This window comes from Gadus morhua, chromosome 7, assembly GCF_902167405.1.
Source record: "Gadus morhua chromosome 7, gadMor3.0, whole genome shotgun sequence".
Taxonomy (NCBI): domain Eukaryota; kingdom Metazoa; phylum Chordata; class Actinopteri; order Gadiformes; family Gadidae; genus Gadus; species Gadus morhua.
In genome coordinates this window covers 5,330,982-5,348,391 of record NC_044054.1, presented here as the reverse complement: position 1 = coordinate 5,348,391, position 17,410 = coordinate 5,330,982, and the positions used below count along the sequence as shown (strand labels likewise).

At 43.7% G+C, this 17,410-nt stretch overlaps 1 protein-coding gene across 1 annotated transcript; it reads right to left on the bottom strand.

Moving 5' to 3' along the window:
- Positions 1 to 201: 201 nt before the first annotated feature.
- LOC115547362 (septin-8-A) lies at positions 202 to 17,364 on the bottom strand. The gene is made up of 10 exons (XM_030361542.1): positions 17,203 to 17,364; positions 16,546 to 16,660; positions 12,745 to 12,940; positions 11,228 to 11,414; positions 10,132 to 10,293; positions 4,855 to 4,951; positions 4,246 to 4,414; positions 4,006 to 4,138; positions 2,487 to 2,677; positions 202 to 1,295 (listed from the first exon to the last, which is right to left on the bottom strand). Exons 1-10 carry the CDS (start codon positions 17,233 to 17,235, stop codon positions 1,280 to 1,282), a joined length of 1,299 nt encoding a protein of 432 aa, XP_030217402.1. The 5' UTR covers positions 17,236 to 17,364; the 3' UTR covers positions 202 to 1,279.
- Between the last annotated feature and the right edge of the window lie 46 nt (positions 17,365 to 17,410).

Genomic DNA, 17,410 nt, shown 5'->3' with positions numbered 1-17,410 from the left:
TAACTCCATAAGTTACCCCTTAGGTTTTTTTCATGACCGCCGATACGTGTTTGTTTTATTTGCCGGCGACAGATAAAACGACATGTTTACCCCTTGTTTTATTTGACGGCAACAGGTAAAAAACGGGTGTTACCCCATACGCTTCTTTTAATGACGACCGATTACTAAAAAAGAAAAAAAATTAGACTCGGGCACCATTGATTTTGCAAAATCATGTTTTTTTTTTATTGTTCTCCGTAAAAAAAATCGAATTGTACCAAATTCAACCTATCACGGTTAAAAATGAGCCGACAGTGGTCAATAAACACATAAACACAGCTTGAGGAAAAAGCCATACATAATATATAATATCTATATATAACGAGAGGAATATCACCCCACTGTGTACTCGGGGTAAGTATAATACATAATAACAAGTCAATAAGAAACACTGGTCATGTAGTGAAGGCACCATAGAAACGTTGTGGTTCTTGAGCAGCTTAGCTAGCCATGAGAGCTACGCGCTTTGAGAACCACAGCAGGTGAACTAAGATGGTCCATGGCCCGCAAACTGGTGAGAAGAGCCGGACTAGAGGCTGTCTGCGGAGGAATCTTCTGGCTAGACCGAGGAAACGGGCGAATGTAGCTTAGTCTGGAGCTAGCTAACTGCGATCGATCAAAATAAGCCAGAAAGTTGTAGGGTACAAACTAGCTAACTAACTATTTGTAGGGAACAAAATAGCTAACGGACTAGGATGCAAACTATCTAACTAACTAGCTGTAGGGTGCACACTAGTTAAGTAACTTTACTTACTTGACTAAGTGGGGTACAACTAGCCAACCAACTAGTTGTATGGTAAAAACTAGATTGCCAACTGGGCTACAAAGTACCTAGCCAACTAGGCTACATACTAGCTAGCACCCCTCCCAGATAATTTAACCGGACCTCAACCACACCAATCTCATGAAATAAAATAAACCATAAAACCAAAATATGCCATCTGACATTTACACCCAAACAGTTTAAACCCTTGAACATGTAACTATGAGCATCATCCCAAAAATACTTCTCTCTACCAAAATACTTTGCCCCCCCTGTGGCTATAGAGTGAATTGCAGACACAGGTTTAACGTTTAACCCAGTTAAACATTAGTTTAAATAAAGCCGTACACTATGGCAAGATATACTAAACACACTTTAAATCACACAAAGAATAATTAAAGATTTTTTTTTAAAGGTGATTTTGCTCGTCGCAACATCCAGGAATTATTGTTTTTGTCGCTTCGGTCGCAGCATTCCTCACATGAATCCGGAACTGTTGGGAAAGAAGGAAACACAATTAAAGCAACAAGATGGTGGAGATATAGTTTTACACGTAGCAGGGTATTTATAGAAACGAATATTTCCTCCCCTCCATTTTCAAAAATAACATTGTGCACACAACATCGTTTTCAAAAAAGTTGTCGTTTACATCAAAACGCATAAATACGCCGTCGAGCGCCATTATAACTATGCCAAACCTATGGGCGGCAGTGTAGGGAGAAGGATAAAGCCATGCAAGCCAATCAGAATCCTCGGAATCAACAACAACGAATAACCCGAGCGTCTTCCTGTAACAAACAAACTGTAAACATAGGGCGCTCATATGACGTTAAGCATTTCCTGGCGCATAATGTGACGCTTCAGAACCTAAAACCTTGTTTCTCCCCGTTGACACGACAACACATAACCGGCATTTTCAGAAAGCCGGAGTTTTTAGAAATGATCGTTTTCTGTGATAAAAACAGCGTTTTCGTGTAAATGAGAGGCCAAACCGCGTGGAAATATCTGCGTTTTCCCTTCGTGCAAACGGGGCCTAAGTGAGGTGGTGTGTTCATCTCACTTCTTGCGGTCTAGTCCTTGCTGCTGTGTGTGCGTTTTGTAAGTTCCGTGAACGTACATGCATGTGCGTGTTTGTGTGCTGGGTGTTGTGTTGGGTGTGTATACGCGTGTTCCTCTCACTTCTTGCAGTCCTTGTCCTTCCTGAGGTTGTTGTGTGTGTGTGTGTGGGTGTGTCAACATGTGTGTGTGTGTGTGTGTGTGTGTGTGGTTGTGTGTCCATCTCACTTCTTGGGGTCCTTGTCCTGCTGTTGTACGTGCATGCGTACATGCGTGTGTATGTGCGTGTGTAAATGCGTGTGTACGTGTATCCATGTGTGTCTCACTTCTTGCAGTCTTTGTCCTTCAGGTTGCCGCTGTGTGAGTTTGTTTGTATGTGTGTGTCAGGTTGTGTGTCCATCTCACTTCTTTTGGTCTTTGTCCTTCTTCAGGTGGCTGATGTGTGTCTGTCTGCATGTGTGTTTCTGTGTGTACATGCTTGTGTACGTGTGTCAATCTCAATTCTTCTTCTTTGACCTTCTTCAGGTAGCTACTATGTGTGTGTCTGGTTGTGTCTCTCTGTTGTGTGTACGTGGCACGTGCGTGTCTGGTTTTGTCTGTGTCTATTGTGTGTGTGCGTGTGTCTCACTTCTTGCGGTCCTTGTCCTTCTTGAGGTTGGCCCCGCCCCCCCCGTAGCCCCCCCCCTGCAGCAGGAGCTCGGCCGCCGCCCTCTTGGTGCTGAAGCCGTTGAGCTGGTCCTCCAGGGAGCGCCTCCGCTCCTCCAGCCTCCCCTTCTCCTCCTGGTGGAGCCGCTTCAGCTGCTCAAAGCGCCCCTGGAGCTGAGGGGGGAGAGAGAAAGAGAGGGAGGAGAGAGGGGGCGAGGGGGAGAGAAAGATAGGGGGTGAGGAGGACAGGGGAAGAGGGGGTGAGGAGGACCGGGGCAGAGAGGGAGAGGGAGAGGAGGGGAGGAGGAAAAACACACAAGGGGTGCATGGATGTTAGAGTCTGGATCAGGGATTAGCAACTGGCATGTTAAAGAGGGACAACATTTTTCATCATCACTAGCACTTCAACTAATTAGATATGAGAGAAACTACAAAATAATTCCTAATAAGAACTACATATTTGTAGATATACAGTATGTCTGTATGTTTATTGAACAAACATACATTAATTTAATATTTTCCATGCTCAAATGCATTTTTAACGTGTCTATACTCTTGCTAAACAACAAATACAACAATAACAATAACAGCCACATGAGTGATTGGTATTTTTCAGTGCAAAGGTCTCACATACGTTGTCATTCAATGATGGCAGAAAACTGAAAAACAGTGGCCCAACATAAAGTGCAACAACTAGCATTATATTCAGTGCAGATGTCGTAGTTGTAGTGGCGACTTAAGTTGAAATCTTTCATGACTGATATCGTTTCTGAAGAAACTAGACATGTGTTTGCCGTTGAATTCTATGAACAGATTTCCCATCTTGACTGAAAGGTACGGTTTTCTTGATCGAGTTTTCACTGCTCATGGCCATGGCGCTCTGTCTTTATTCCTCGCTGATGGGCCCCGAGGCCCTCGGCCCAGACATTGTTTGCATACACTGCAAAAACTCTAAATCTTGCCAAGTATATTTTTCTAATTTCTAGTCAAAATATCTCATCACACTTAATATAAAACAAAATCACCTAAAGAGCAAGATTTAAGTGATATAAAAGGAGCTTGCTTTTAGAGCTTCCTTTTAGTCATATCTCGGGTTAAACAAGCTTTTTTGACATGTCATTAGGTTTTTAAGCTGCTGTGTTATTTGTAAAAGATGAATCGCCTTTTACATCACATCTTTTAGGCTTCAATATAATGTCTTATTTCAAGAAATCTTACTAAGACAATTTTCACTTGCTCCATTGGCAGCATTGGCAGATACTTTTGCTTATTACAAGGCAAAAATATCTTGCATTAATATTTTTTTGCTTATTTTAGGAGTGGCCTTTTTTGCAGTGTAGGAAGCGTCCTTTATCGGTGAACCGCATAATTACAATGACTGACTGAATCAGTTGCGGTTCATCAGTCAGTCGCATGCGCCCGCGGGCCGCCACTCGCCCATCCCTGCTCTAGACTCTGGGAAGTAGTCTAGAGTCCAGCAGGAAGTGGTGGCTCCATTGTACCTCTCTCTCCTTCTCCTTGAGCTCCATCTCCTTCTCTTTCACCCTCTGGACGAACGACTGCCTCATCTCCTCCTCCCTCTTCTGCAGCTCCCCCTGGAACTCCTGCCGCTTGAACTCGTACGTCTCCTGGAGACTACACACATATACACACATATATATCAAACACACACACCCACACACACACGTCAGAACTTCTGCCGTTTGAACACGTTCCGTCTCCTGCAGGGGGGGGGGTCCTACCTGACGGGCTTGCTCTCCGGGTCTGTGTCTCTGAAGCCCATCTCCTCCAGTTTGCAGCGGCGGTAGAGCTCGTAGTGCCGCGTGTGCGTCTGCTCCCGCAGGTCCTCCATGTTCACCCCGATCAGCATCTCACGCAGCTTCACGAAGTCGCAGTGGCTCTCGTTCTCCACTGGGGGGAACCGGGGGGAGCGTCAGGCTCACCGAGCTAACGGCTGGCTTCATTTTAAGGTGGGGCTAGCCTTTAGCTGCTAAAGTGCCAGTTATGATAGTCGTTATGTGCTTTGTGTGTGTATGAATGGGTGAGTGTGTGTATGAATTGGTGAATGTGTTTATGAATAGGTGAGTGTGTGTATGAATAGGTGAATGTATGTCTGAATGGGTGAATGTGTGTATGAATTGCTGAATTCATGTGTAAATGTACACATTGTATGTGTGTGTGTGAATGGGTGAATGTATATGTGAATGGGTGAATGTATATGTGAATGGGTGAATGTGTGAGAATGGGTGAATGTGTGAGTGAATGGGTGAATGTGTGTCCAAGCGCGTCTAAACAAAGACTAGCCCCTTAAAAATTGCAGCCCTCTTCAACCCTCAGCTCAGGGAGCTTACCTTGCACCACGCCCCAGGGGTACTGCCGCGCCTTTACCATCTTGTTCCCTATCTTCACCTCCTCTGTGCTGCCCACCACCGCAAACGGGAGGATGCCCTGGGGGGGGGGGGATTGATTAGGGGTCCAAGCCAACAGGTTGGATCCCTATTGTTTTTGTAAGGATTATTATTAGGGGTCCAAGCCAACAGGTTGGATCCCTATTGTTTTTGTAAGGATTTTTATTATTAGGGGTCCAAGCCAACAGGTTGGATCCCTATTGTTTTTGTAGTGTTTATTATTATACTTACCTCCTTGAAAGTGGTACCGCAGCCCAAACCGTAAATGGTGCCGACACGCCAATTGCATGAGTAGATCCAGATCCATGGGGACTACGCAGACGCCAAAATCCAGACATGCCGGCCACTAGGTGGCGCTATACCTAGGAAAACACGTTCGGGGCTATAACTCCCACACCGAACCTTCCAGAGTCCAAAAACTTGTACCCACAGATGCACTGGAGTCTGCTGCATCTTTTGGCTTAGGCCACGCCCATTTGCGTCAATGAATATTTTTCGCTAAATCGCGAAAACCGCAAAAATGTTTTTTCGCTACTCCTCCCACATTTCTCGACCAATTGACACAAAACTTTGCACACGGCATCTTCAGACCTACACGAAAAGAATTCCTGCATTACTTTTTTGATCCGACCTTCGACGACGAAACGGTAGCGTTTTGAATATTGGTTTATTAGCTAAATTTGACGTGGAAAATCCAAAATCCAAAAAAATCCAAAATTACACATCGGATCGACTCCAAGTTTTACACACATGTTGGTGCTAACCTTAATGTCGTACGATAAAAATTTCGGAAAATTTCGCCATTAGGGGGCGCCATAAACGAGGAAATTGTATATCTTCTACAAAATTTTGCCTCGAAAACGCTACACTGACTTCTCGCTACTCCTACCACAGTCAAATCCTTTGTATCCACAGGTTCAGGGTAGCGTTTTGAACACATGCTTCGCGTTGTGCCGGCGAAACGCACATTTCTTGTCGCGTTGTGCCGGCGAAATGCACACTTCTTGGACCCCTGCATAACTGCTTGCAGTTCTAGTTATACTTACCCCCCTGAAACTATGCCCACACCCCAAACCGTAAATGGTGCCGACACGCGAATTGCATGACTAGATCCAGATCTCTTCGGACTACGCAGACGACAAAATCCAGACATGCCGGCCACTAGGTGGCGCTATACCAAGGAATACGCGTTTGGGGCTATAACTCCCACACCGAACCTCCCACAGTCAAAAACTTGTACGCACATATTCACTGGAGTCTGCTGCATCTTTTGGCATAGGCCACGCCCATTTGCGTCTGGAATTTTTTTTCGCAAAATCGCGAAAACCGCAAAACTATTTTTTCCCTACTCCTCCCACATTTCTTGACCAATCGACACCAAACTTTGCAAACGGAATCTTCAGACGCACACGCAAAGAATGCTCGAACACTTTTTTGATCCGACCTTCGACGACGAAACGGTAGCGTTTTGAATATTGGTTTATGAGCTAAATTAGACGTGGAAAATCAAAAATCCAAAAAAATCAAAAATTACACATCGGATCGAGTCCAAATTTAACACACATGTTAGCGCCACCCTTAACGACGTTCGAATAAAAATTCGGAAAATTACGCCCTAAGGGGGCGCTATAAACGAGGAAATTGTATATCTTCTAATTGGCCAAAGGAATGTTCTTCAAACTCAAGGGAAAACATCAAGGGGCAAACCCGAGTCTATATAGAAAATATGGCCAAGAATTATTAATGTTGGCGGGAGTTATTTGGCAAAGGAAAATTGTCTTGGGAAAATTTCGCCACAAGGCGGCGCCAAAAAACGACGACATTGTCTATCTCCTATTTGGCCAATGGAATGTTCTGAAAACGCGTTTTAGGCTGTAACTCCCACACCGAAGCTCCCACAGTCAAAACCTTTATATCCACATGTTGTTCACGGTAACGTTTTGAATACTTGCTTCGCGTTGTGCCGGCGAAATGCACATTTCTTGTCGCGTTGTGCCGGCGAAATGCACACTTCTTGGACCCCTGCATAACTGCTTGCAGTTCTAGTTATTATACTATACGCCTTAGAAGTGGTACCACAGCCCAAACCGTAAATGGTGCCGACACGGCAATTGCATCACTAGATCCAGGTCGGGCACCGCTACTCAGATAACCAAATCCAGACACGCCGGCCACTAGGTGGCGCTATACCAAGGACAGACGCGTTTGGGGCTATAACTCCCACACCGAATCTCCCACATTCAAAAACTTGTACGCACAGATTCACTGGAGTCTGCTGCATCTTTTGGCATAGGCCACGCCCATTTGCGTCTAGGAATATTTTTCGCTAAATCGCGAAAACCGCAAAACTGTTTTTTCGCTACTCCTCCCACATTTCTCGACCAATTGACACAAAACTTTGCACACGACATCTTCAGACCTACACGAAAAGAATTCCTGCATTACTTTTTTGATCCGACCTTCGACGACGTAACGGTAGCGTTTTGAATATTGGTTTATTAGCTAAATTAGACGTGGAAAATCCAAAATCCCCAAAAATTCAAAATTACACATCGGATCGACTCCAAGTTTTACACACATGTTGGTGCTAACCTTAATGTCGTACGATAAAAAATTCGGAAAATTTCGCCATTAGGGGGCGCCATAAACAAGGAAATTGTATATCTTCTACAAAATGTACCCGCGAAAACGCTACACTGACTTCTCGCTACTCCTACCGCAGTCAAATCCTTTGTATCCACAGGTTCAGGGTAGCGTTTTGAACACATGCTTCGCGTTGTGCCGGCGAAACGCGCATTTCTTGTCGCGTTGTGCCGGCGAAATGCACACTTCTTGGACCCCTGCATAACTGCTTGCAGTTCTAGTTTTTAGGGGTCCAAGCCAACAGGTTGGATCCCTATTGTTTTTGTAAGGATTTTTCTTTTTATTCTTCCCGCCTTGAAAGTGTGTCCACAGCCCAAACCGTAAATGGTGCACACGCGCCAATTACATGACTAGATCCAGGTCCGGCACCGCTACTCAGATAACCAAATCAGGACATGCCGGTCCCTAGGTGGCGCTATACCAAGGGGAAACGCGTTTGGGGCTATAGCTCCCACACCGAACCTCCCACAGTCCAAAAACTTGTACACACAGATGCACTGGAGTCTGCTGCATCTTTTGGCATAGGCCACGCCCATTTGCGTCTAGAATTTTTTTTCGCAAAATCGCGAAAACCGCAAAACTGTTTTTTCCCTACTCCTCCCACGTTTCTCGCCCGATCAACACCAAACTTTGCACACGACATCGTCAGACGCACACAAAAAAATAAAACTCGAACACTTTTTTGATGCGACCTTTGACAACGAAACGGTAGCGTTTTGAATATTGGTTTATTAGCTAAATTAGACGTGGAAAATCAAAAATCAAAAAAAATACCAAAATTAGACATCGGATCAAGTCCAAATTTTTGACACATGTCGATGATACCCCTACTGGCGTTCAATAAAATAATCGGAATATTTCGCCATAAGGGGGCGCAATAAACGAGGAAATTGTATATCTTCTAATTGGCCTGGGGAATGTTCTTCAAACCCGAGGGTAACCATCAAGGGGCAATCCCGAGTCTATATAGAAAATATGGCCAAGAATTATTAATGTGGGCGGGAGTTATTTGGAAAAGGAAAATTGTCTTTGGAAAATTTCGCCACAAGGCGGCGCCAAAAAACGACGACATTGTATGTCTCCTAATTTGCCAATGGAATGTTCTGAAAACGCGTTTTGGGCTATAACTCCCACACCGAACCTCCCACAGTCAAAACCTTTATATCCACAGATTCACTGGAGTCAGCTGCAACTTTTGGCACACGCCGTGCCCATTTGTTTTGAACACATGCTTCGCGTTGTGCCGGCGAAATGCACACTTCTTGTTATACTTACCTCCCTAAAAGTGTGCCCACAGCCCAAACCGTAAATGGTGACGACACGCCAATTGCATGACTAGATCCAGGTCTCTTCGGACTATGCAGACGACAAAATCCGGACACGCCGGCCACTAGGTGGCGCTATACCAAGGAATACGCGTTTGGGGCTATAACTCCCACACCGAACCTCCCACAGTCAAAAACTTGTACGCACATATCCACTGGAGTCTGCTGCATCTTTTGGCATAGGCCACGCCCATTTGCGTCTAGAATTTTTTTTCGCAAAATCGCGAAAACCGCAAAACTGTTTTTTCCCTACTCCTCCCACATTTCTTGACCAATCGACACCAAACTTTGCACACGACATCGTCAGACGAACTCGAAAAGAAAAACTCAAACACTTTTTGATCCGACCTTCGACTACGAAACGGTAGCGTTTTGAATATTTGTTTTTAGCTACGTTTTACGTCGATACGCAAAAATTCAGAAAATACCAAAATTAGACATCGGATCAAGTCCAAATTTTAGACACATGTTGGTGCTACCCTTAATGGCGTTCAATAAAGAATTCGGAATATTTCGCCATTAGGGGGCGCAATAAACGAGGAAATTGTATATCTTCTAATTGGCCAAAGGAATGTTCTTCAAACTCAAGGGAAACCATCAAGGGGCAAACCCGAATCTATATAGAAAATATGGCCAAGAATTATTAATGTGGACGGGAGTTTTTGGCAAAGGAAAATTGTCTTGGGAAAATTTCGCCAACAGGGCGGCGCCAAAAAACGACGACATTGTCTATCTCCTATTTGGCCAATGGAATGTTCTGAAAACGCGTTTTAGGCTATAACTCCCACACCGAAGCTCCCACAGTCAAAACCTTTATATCCACATGTTGTTCACGGTAACGTTTTGAATACTTGCTTCGCGTTGTGCCGGCGAAATGCACATTTCTTGTCGCATTGTGCCGGCGAAATGCACACTTCTTGGACCCCTGCATAACTGCTTGCAGTTCTAGTTTACATTTGTTATACCGAAAGGGGACTTACAACAGATCACACACGTTCACCATTTCATACACACGTTCACCCCTTTATACGCCCATTCACTCATGCATACACACATTCACCCGTTCATAAACACATATTCACCTATTCATAAACACATTCATACACACATTCAAGTATTGGACATTTGACTGTGTCTTATTCATTCACTATGAACAAACAAGAGACCGCATGGCCAGGCAGACATAAACAAACAACAACTTCTGCCTAAACGGTGGAAACGACACGTTTTCGGAGCAACAACCTGTACTCACGTTCATGGCGGAGTTGATGCTGGACACGGTCTCGTCGTCAGTGGGGAACTGGTAGATCTGGACGCCGTTGCTGACCAGCTCACTCATGATCTTCAGCTTGAACTTGTGCAGCTCGCTCTTGGAGATGGTGTCCGCCTTGGCGATGACAGGGATGATGTTCACCTGCAGAGGGACATTCCCCACAAGACACGGGGAGAATTCTTCCATGTTTGAATAAAGGTTAAAAATGTATTATTATTATTAATAATAATAATAATAATATACATATATTTTATTTTAAATTAATAAATATATATTTAATGAAATATCGGAAAGGAATAATTTTTTTTTAAATATATATATTAATTTTATAACATTTATTCTTTATCTCGTGTCTTATTTTAATTACTCAAAAAAGGGACAAAAAAATCCCAGCCCAAAACCGGTGACATCATCGATCGACCTCTCACCCCTCTCACCCCTCTCACCCCTTCACACTACCAAACAGCCTGCCCTAGCGCTGACATACCTGTCGCTGACTCAGCGATGTCAAATCCTGCTCGGTCCTGCCTCTGTCAGCACACGTTATTACCAAGGCAACCGTTTCAGTTGAGAACGCAACCCTGGGCTTAATGATAACCCCCTCAGATATGTTCTTCAAAGAGCGGCATGCACCTCTCCTCAAGTACAGGCTGCTACCGTAATGCTTGTGCTATAGGAGCTGTGTGTGTGTGTGTGTGTTAGCTCTGTCAAATGTGTGTGTGTGTTAGCTCTGTCAAATGTGTGTGTGTGTGTGTGTGTGTGTGTGTGTGTGTGTGTGTGTGTGTGTGTGTGTGTGTGTGTGTGTGTGTGTGTGTGTGTGTGTGTGTGACTGTGTGACTGTGTGTGAATGAGTGAGTGCGTGAGAGAGGGACTGTGTCTGCGTGTGCGTATGTGTGTGCATGAGTGAGTGAGAGAGTGAGTGTTTGTAGTGGGCCACACAGACACACAAACAGACACAAAAAATGGCAGACTTTGCCATCCAGTTTCTCCTCTAAAACGTTCAAACTTGCGGTCCAGCTTCTCTTCTAAAATGTCAGACCCTGCGGTCCAGTGCGCCCTCTCTCAAATGGCCGACCTTGCTGTCCAGCTTCTTCATGGTGACTAGGTCCAGGGACTTCAGGGAGTGGCCGGACGGGGCTATGAAGTACAGGCAGGCGTGGATGCGGGAATCGTGGTAGTTGTGCAGCGAGCGCTTTATCTTCAGCTCCTCCTGCAGGTAAGACTCGAACTGCGTGTCGATGTAGTCCACGATGTGCTGGTAGCTGAGCGCACACAAACGCACAAATGCACGCAGGGTTTTCCTTAAATTTAGGTTAATTTAGCACACGCTTTACCCGAAGCGAGATACAACGGTTAACACACACACATATTCACCCATTCACACACACATTCACCCATTCACACACACATTCACCCAATCACAAAGATTCTCCCATAGTTGACATTACATTTAGGTTCATTTAGCAGATGCTTTTACCCAAAGCGACTATTACATTTACTTTTACAGTCAGGGCATTCAGCAGCAGATTTTATCCAAAGCGAATGGTAAACGGTTCATACACACATTCAAACACACACACACACACACAAACACACATATTCCTAAACACAATCACCTATTCACACAAACATTCACATTCACCCATTCACGCACACATTAACCCATTACATTTACATTCAGGGCGTTTAGCAGATTATTTTATCCTGAGCGACTTACAATAAGTACATTTGTCAGGAGAAAGAGAAACAACAATATATGAATGTTGGTACAGTAAGGATGTTCATAGAACCAAGTGCCAAACACTAACCATCACTAGGTTAACCCATTCCCCGTACACAACAGAGATAGCTAGGGTCCGACGATACACAACTAAGTAGTACAACTAAGTACGACACACAATTTTACCCAAAGCGATGGGATATACAGACATTCACCCATTCCCGCACAGATTCACCCATTCACACACTGAGGGAGGAGTCAGTTCCGTGTTTTTTTTGGAGAAAAATGCTGAATGAACACATCACGTTTTCAAACTCAAAAATGATCGTTTGATAACCGTGATTTCAACATTGACCAAAATAATCGTGATTATGATTTTTTTTTCCATAATGAGCAGCCTCATGAACCACCTCTGCTGCTTGTTCATCTTTTACCAAAACAATTAATTAACAATTAACAATTACAAACACAAACTCCAACTGAAAAAGGTGGTGCGCCGGCCCTTCAACTTCACGGTATTCAAACTCCAACCCCAAAACCGCCGGCCCTTTAAGCACCACCCCCGGTCGCTGCCGTCGTCATGGTCACCCATTAGGGCTTTGAACGGCTGGATACATATTTGCACATTATTTTCGATTTGAATATTTTGTGTATTTTCTTTTAGGGGATATTTCAAAGTTGTCAGTTACAAAGTGTTTTTTTTGGAGAGAAATGCATCATGTTTTCAAACTCAAAACGAATCAATTAAATAATCGTGATTTCAACCTGGACCAAAATAATCCTGCCCTACAAATTTCCCCACTGTGGGACTAATAAAGGATTCTCTTGTTTTATATCAATTTTTTCCGTAATCGAGCAGCCCAATCACCCACCTTTGCTGCTTGTTCATCTGGTCGCCGAATCCCACGGTGTTGACGATGGTGAGCTTCAGCCTCACGTTGCCTTCTTGGAGGTCGTACGTCTTGGCCGAGAGCTTCACCTTGGGCTCGAAATGGGACGACTCGGCACTCTCGAAGTTAGTGTTGAAGAGCGTGTTCATCAGGGTGGATTTACCGATGCCCGTCTCTCCTGGGCGGAGGGGGGAGGGAGGGAGAGAAGGAGGGAGAGAGAGAGAAAGAGAGATAGTGTGTAATATAATATATATAGTAATCATAATTATACATAATAACATTATGATTATTATATATATATTATATTTATAATAATTATTATTGGTTTGAGGTGGAGCTGTTGGAGCACTTTGGTTTCTTGAGATGATGCATCATGGATAATAATAATGAACAAGGGGATGACAAATTAGTTGATGTATTCATAACAAGTGCCTGCGCAGAATTCTCTGTGTCCTCAGGACTGAGGACCTGCTTAAGAGAGCTGAGATGTATGGGGTCAGAACAGCCTCATTAATAATGAATGCACGGAGAAGGATTCACAAATGTATTTTGTGATTTATATATAAATTTCTCTCTTCTCAGAAATACATTTCAATCCCCCCCCAATGGATATCGGTAAGTATAAATGTAAAATGTATCAATAAACAAAAATAAGTTTCACAACCACATTTCGGATCCACACACAAATGTACCTTGTTTTAAATAAATGTTATATAAATCCATAAATATATGAATAAAAAAGATATTTGCAATTTTCAGCTAAATGTATTTGGATGTTGTTACATTTATATACAAACTGTTAAACTTGAATTTACAAGACGCTTTTCATTTGTGAACTTGCATTTGTGTGTGAACTGGTCTGTGGATTTTGTAGCCAATCAGACGCCTCCCTCGTTTTCAGCCAATCACATGACTGCAGTGACTTGGTTTTTACATTGTCGGTGCCGTTTACTACTAGCCTGGCTCCGCCCGCCTAAGTACTTCCGCTCAATTTGAATTTCCCTTCAGTACTAGGTCTCGACCTGCTGTGTGTAATTTGGTTTTCTGGTGCCGCCACAGCGGCCCCCAATCAGCGAGCAGAGGGCGTGTCTGAGAACAATGACGATAAAGTCGTACGCCAGTTTGAGTTGTTGTTGTAGGTCGGTAGTTGATTTACAATGTGCAATTTTTCCCTGATAAATTAAATTCGACGAACAAAACCTGCAGCTGTCGTTGACGGACATTTTCGTGCAGACGCGCAAGGTGTTTGGTTTGTGTACAACCTGTGCGTGATTCCCGGTGCATGACATACGTCACAACCAAACGTTAGCGATTGGTTATGGCAGATCCAGAGTGGCACTGGGCAGATCCAATCATTTTAAACTTCAACAGACACCCGCCTTCAAGTGAGTTAACGTTTGTCAATTGATTAGGTCCAGACTCTCTGTACAAATGAAATGAAATGAAGTGAAGTACGAGAGTCTGGTAGAACCAGGCTAGTTTACTACTCAACGGCACCGACAATCCCAAAACCCAATCGAAACTAGATGGAAAAAGTGTGTAGCTAAACGTGACGCAGCATTATTTTTTCGCCACCTAGAGATTGTTATGTACGATCATTCAAAAAACCCATGTTATTTCCAATAGACATTTGACAGAGGGAACCGGGAGGCTCGGAGGCTGGACTCAGAGGTCGGAACTGCATTCATGTGATTGGCTGAAAACGAGGGAGGCATCTGATTGGCTACAGAGAGTTCCTTGTTGAAAAAAATGCATTTGTGAATCTAGCGACGTCACGAGAGTCTCAAAATCCACATAAAAATACAGTCCACACACAAATGCATAAGAGTTCACAAATGAAAAGCGTCTTGTTAATTGAAGTTTAACAGTTTGTATATAAATGTAACTATATCCAAATACATTTTTCATGAAATTTGCAAATATTTTTTAATTAATATATTTATGGATTTATAGTACATTTATTTAAAACAAGGCACATTTGTGTGTGGATAAGAAATGTGTTTGTGAAACTTATTTGTTAGATATAAATCACAAAAAACATTTGTGAATCCTTCTCCGTGCATTCATTATTAATGAGACTGTTCTGACCCCATAGAGATGAAGCCACTGAGGGTGCACTCACACTAGGCCATCTGGCCGTGGCCGTGGCCGTTTTCACACCTAACCGTGCTCAAATCTGCCACTGCCACTTGGGAGAGGTGTGCTGCTACGGTACGGGCCTCCACGGTACAGATGCTAATGAGCTGACATGCGCACACGCACGGCTACGCAACCTGAGCTGGATTACGTATAGTCCATGCGACGACCATGGGCATAATAAAGGCGACAAGCCTTCTTTCCCATTCAACGGTAAACATGGTGTCAAGCGGTTCAACTGTTGGTTCACGTTGGTTCCATAGAGAAGTCGAGTGTCTGTCAAAGTGCGAACTGTGTTCTCTGTGTTGTCCATTGTTGTTAAAACTCTGACTGGCGGCAGACTTTATTATGGTCCATGCAGTGGACGCTTGTTGATGACGCGTTACGACGAGATGACGTATGTACAAGAGCCTACCGTGGCCAGGCCACAGTTGCGACAGCCAACGGGCACGGCCAGGTGGCCTAGTGTGAATGCAGGCCAGAGAACAATGGGGCCAGTTGAGCATGGTTAGGTGTGAAAACGGCCAACGGCCATGGCCAGATGGCCTAGTGTGAGTGCACCCTGAGTGAGGAAGTCAAGATCAGAAGATGGAAGATGATCGGCCATATCTTGAGGCAGACTAGAGAAAGTGATTGCAATGTGGCACCGGAAGGGAAAGGAAGACAACGTGGAGAAGGACTGTGGAGAAAAAGAGGAGAGATGGTGGCTGGGGCTCACGGGATGAGCTGCAGCAGTAGACCGAGAGAAAGTGAAAGGTTCTGTAAAGGTCCTATGTGCCACAAGGCACTTGGAGGACAGGTAACAGGATAATAATAATAATAATAATAATAATAATAATAATAATAATAATAATAATAATAATAATAATGTTGTTTGACACACACTGCTAAACGGAAGAGCCACTGAAAAAGTATGATAAAGGTTAAAAGCATGCACACACACACTAACTCACACTCGCAGGGAGAGACACGCACACAAACAATGTTTATCACATGATTGACATATTAACCAGGGACACACACAAAGATGATAGGAAAATCTAAATCAAATTAATTACATAATAACCATGGACAAACACAAAAAAATGATCTATATCAAATGAATGACAATGGACGCATACGTAAACACACACACACACACACTGGGATAACAATATCAAATTAATAACATAATCAGCACACACACACACACACACACACACACACACACACACACACACACACAGGACGTTAAATCACATTATCAACATAATATCCTTGGACACACATGCATACAAATACTGGAGAATCTATATTTAATAAATGACATAATGCCCATGGACACACACACAGGGAGCTATATCAAATGAATGACATAATGAGCAATCACACACAGAGAACTTTTCCGACACACACAGGAGAATCTATATTTAATAAATAACATAATGAGCATAGACACATATGTACATACAAGATATTTTCCGACACACACAAACAAAAACACACACACACACACAGGGAGAACTATATGCAATTAATGACATAATGACCACACACACACACACACACACACACACACACACACACACACACACACACACACACACACACACACACACACACACACACACACACACACAAACTGGGGGGGGGGGGGGGGGTCCTCACCGATGCAGAGGATGTTGAAGCAGAACCCCTGGCATGTTGACTTGTTGACCAGCTGATGGGGGAGACCGTCGAACCCCACGTGACCAGACAGCGAGAGGGGGCGGGCGCTCTTCTCCTGCGCAGTGCGCACCAATCAATGGAGGAAGTTAATGACAGTATCCTGAACACTTTAAAACGCATTCCCATGCAACAGTGTGCGTCACTCAAACTCAAACCTAGAAACGCAATAGTGACGTCATACAGGTTGAGCGTTCGACGCGATCTCTTGTTGCGTAAAAAGGTTCTGCTTGACCGGTATTTTTAGGTCATGTAAAACTAAACACTATGGTGAAATACTACAGTGATAATATGGATAAACAAGTACATACAACGGATAAACCATGGATATATTATGGAGAAACTATGGCGATACAATGGTATACTATGGGGTTACTACGAAAGTACGAGGAGATACTACGGATAAACTATCCGGAAAAGCAGTACTATGGACATACTACGGATAAGAAATACTTGAGTTAAGTTTAGCTGAGTTATATATACCATTGACGGCTACCAGTCCACTGTTTATGTTGAGGGGGACTTTTAATGTGTAGGGCCCTCGCCCTACACATTAAAAGCCTCATTACGGGGTTAAAGTACACAAATGGGAATATTTACCCCTTGGCCCGGCTCGACATCCGACGATATCATGATGGTTTGAGATGTTGACGGTCAAACTTTGGCTCAAAGTGTTAATTAAGCATGAATAAATCAGTGCTGCTTCACGTACTGCTGTTTGTTTGCTTTCCACATAACTTGAGAATGAAAGACAACTTTTTTTCGGGCTCATGCTACATCGCGGATTACAATAGGGGTGCGATAGTGA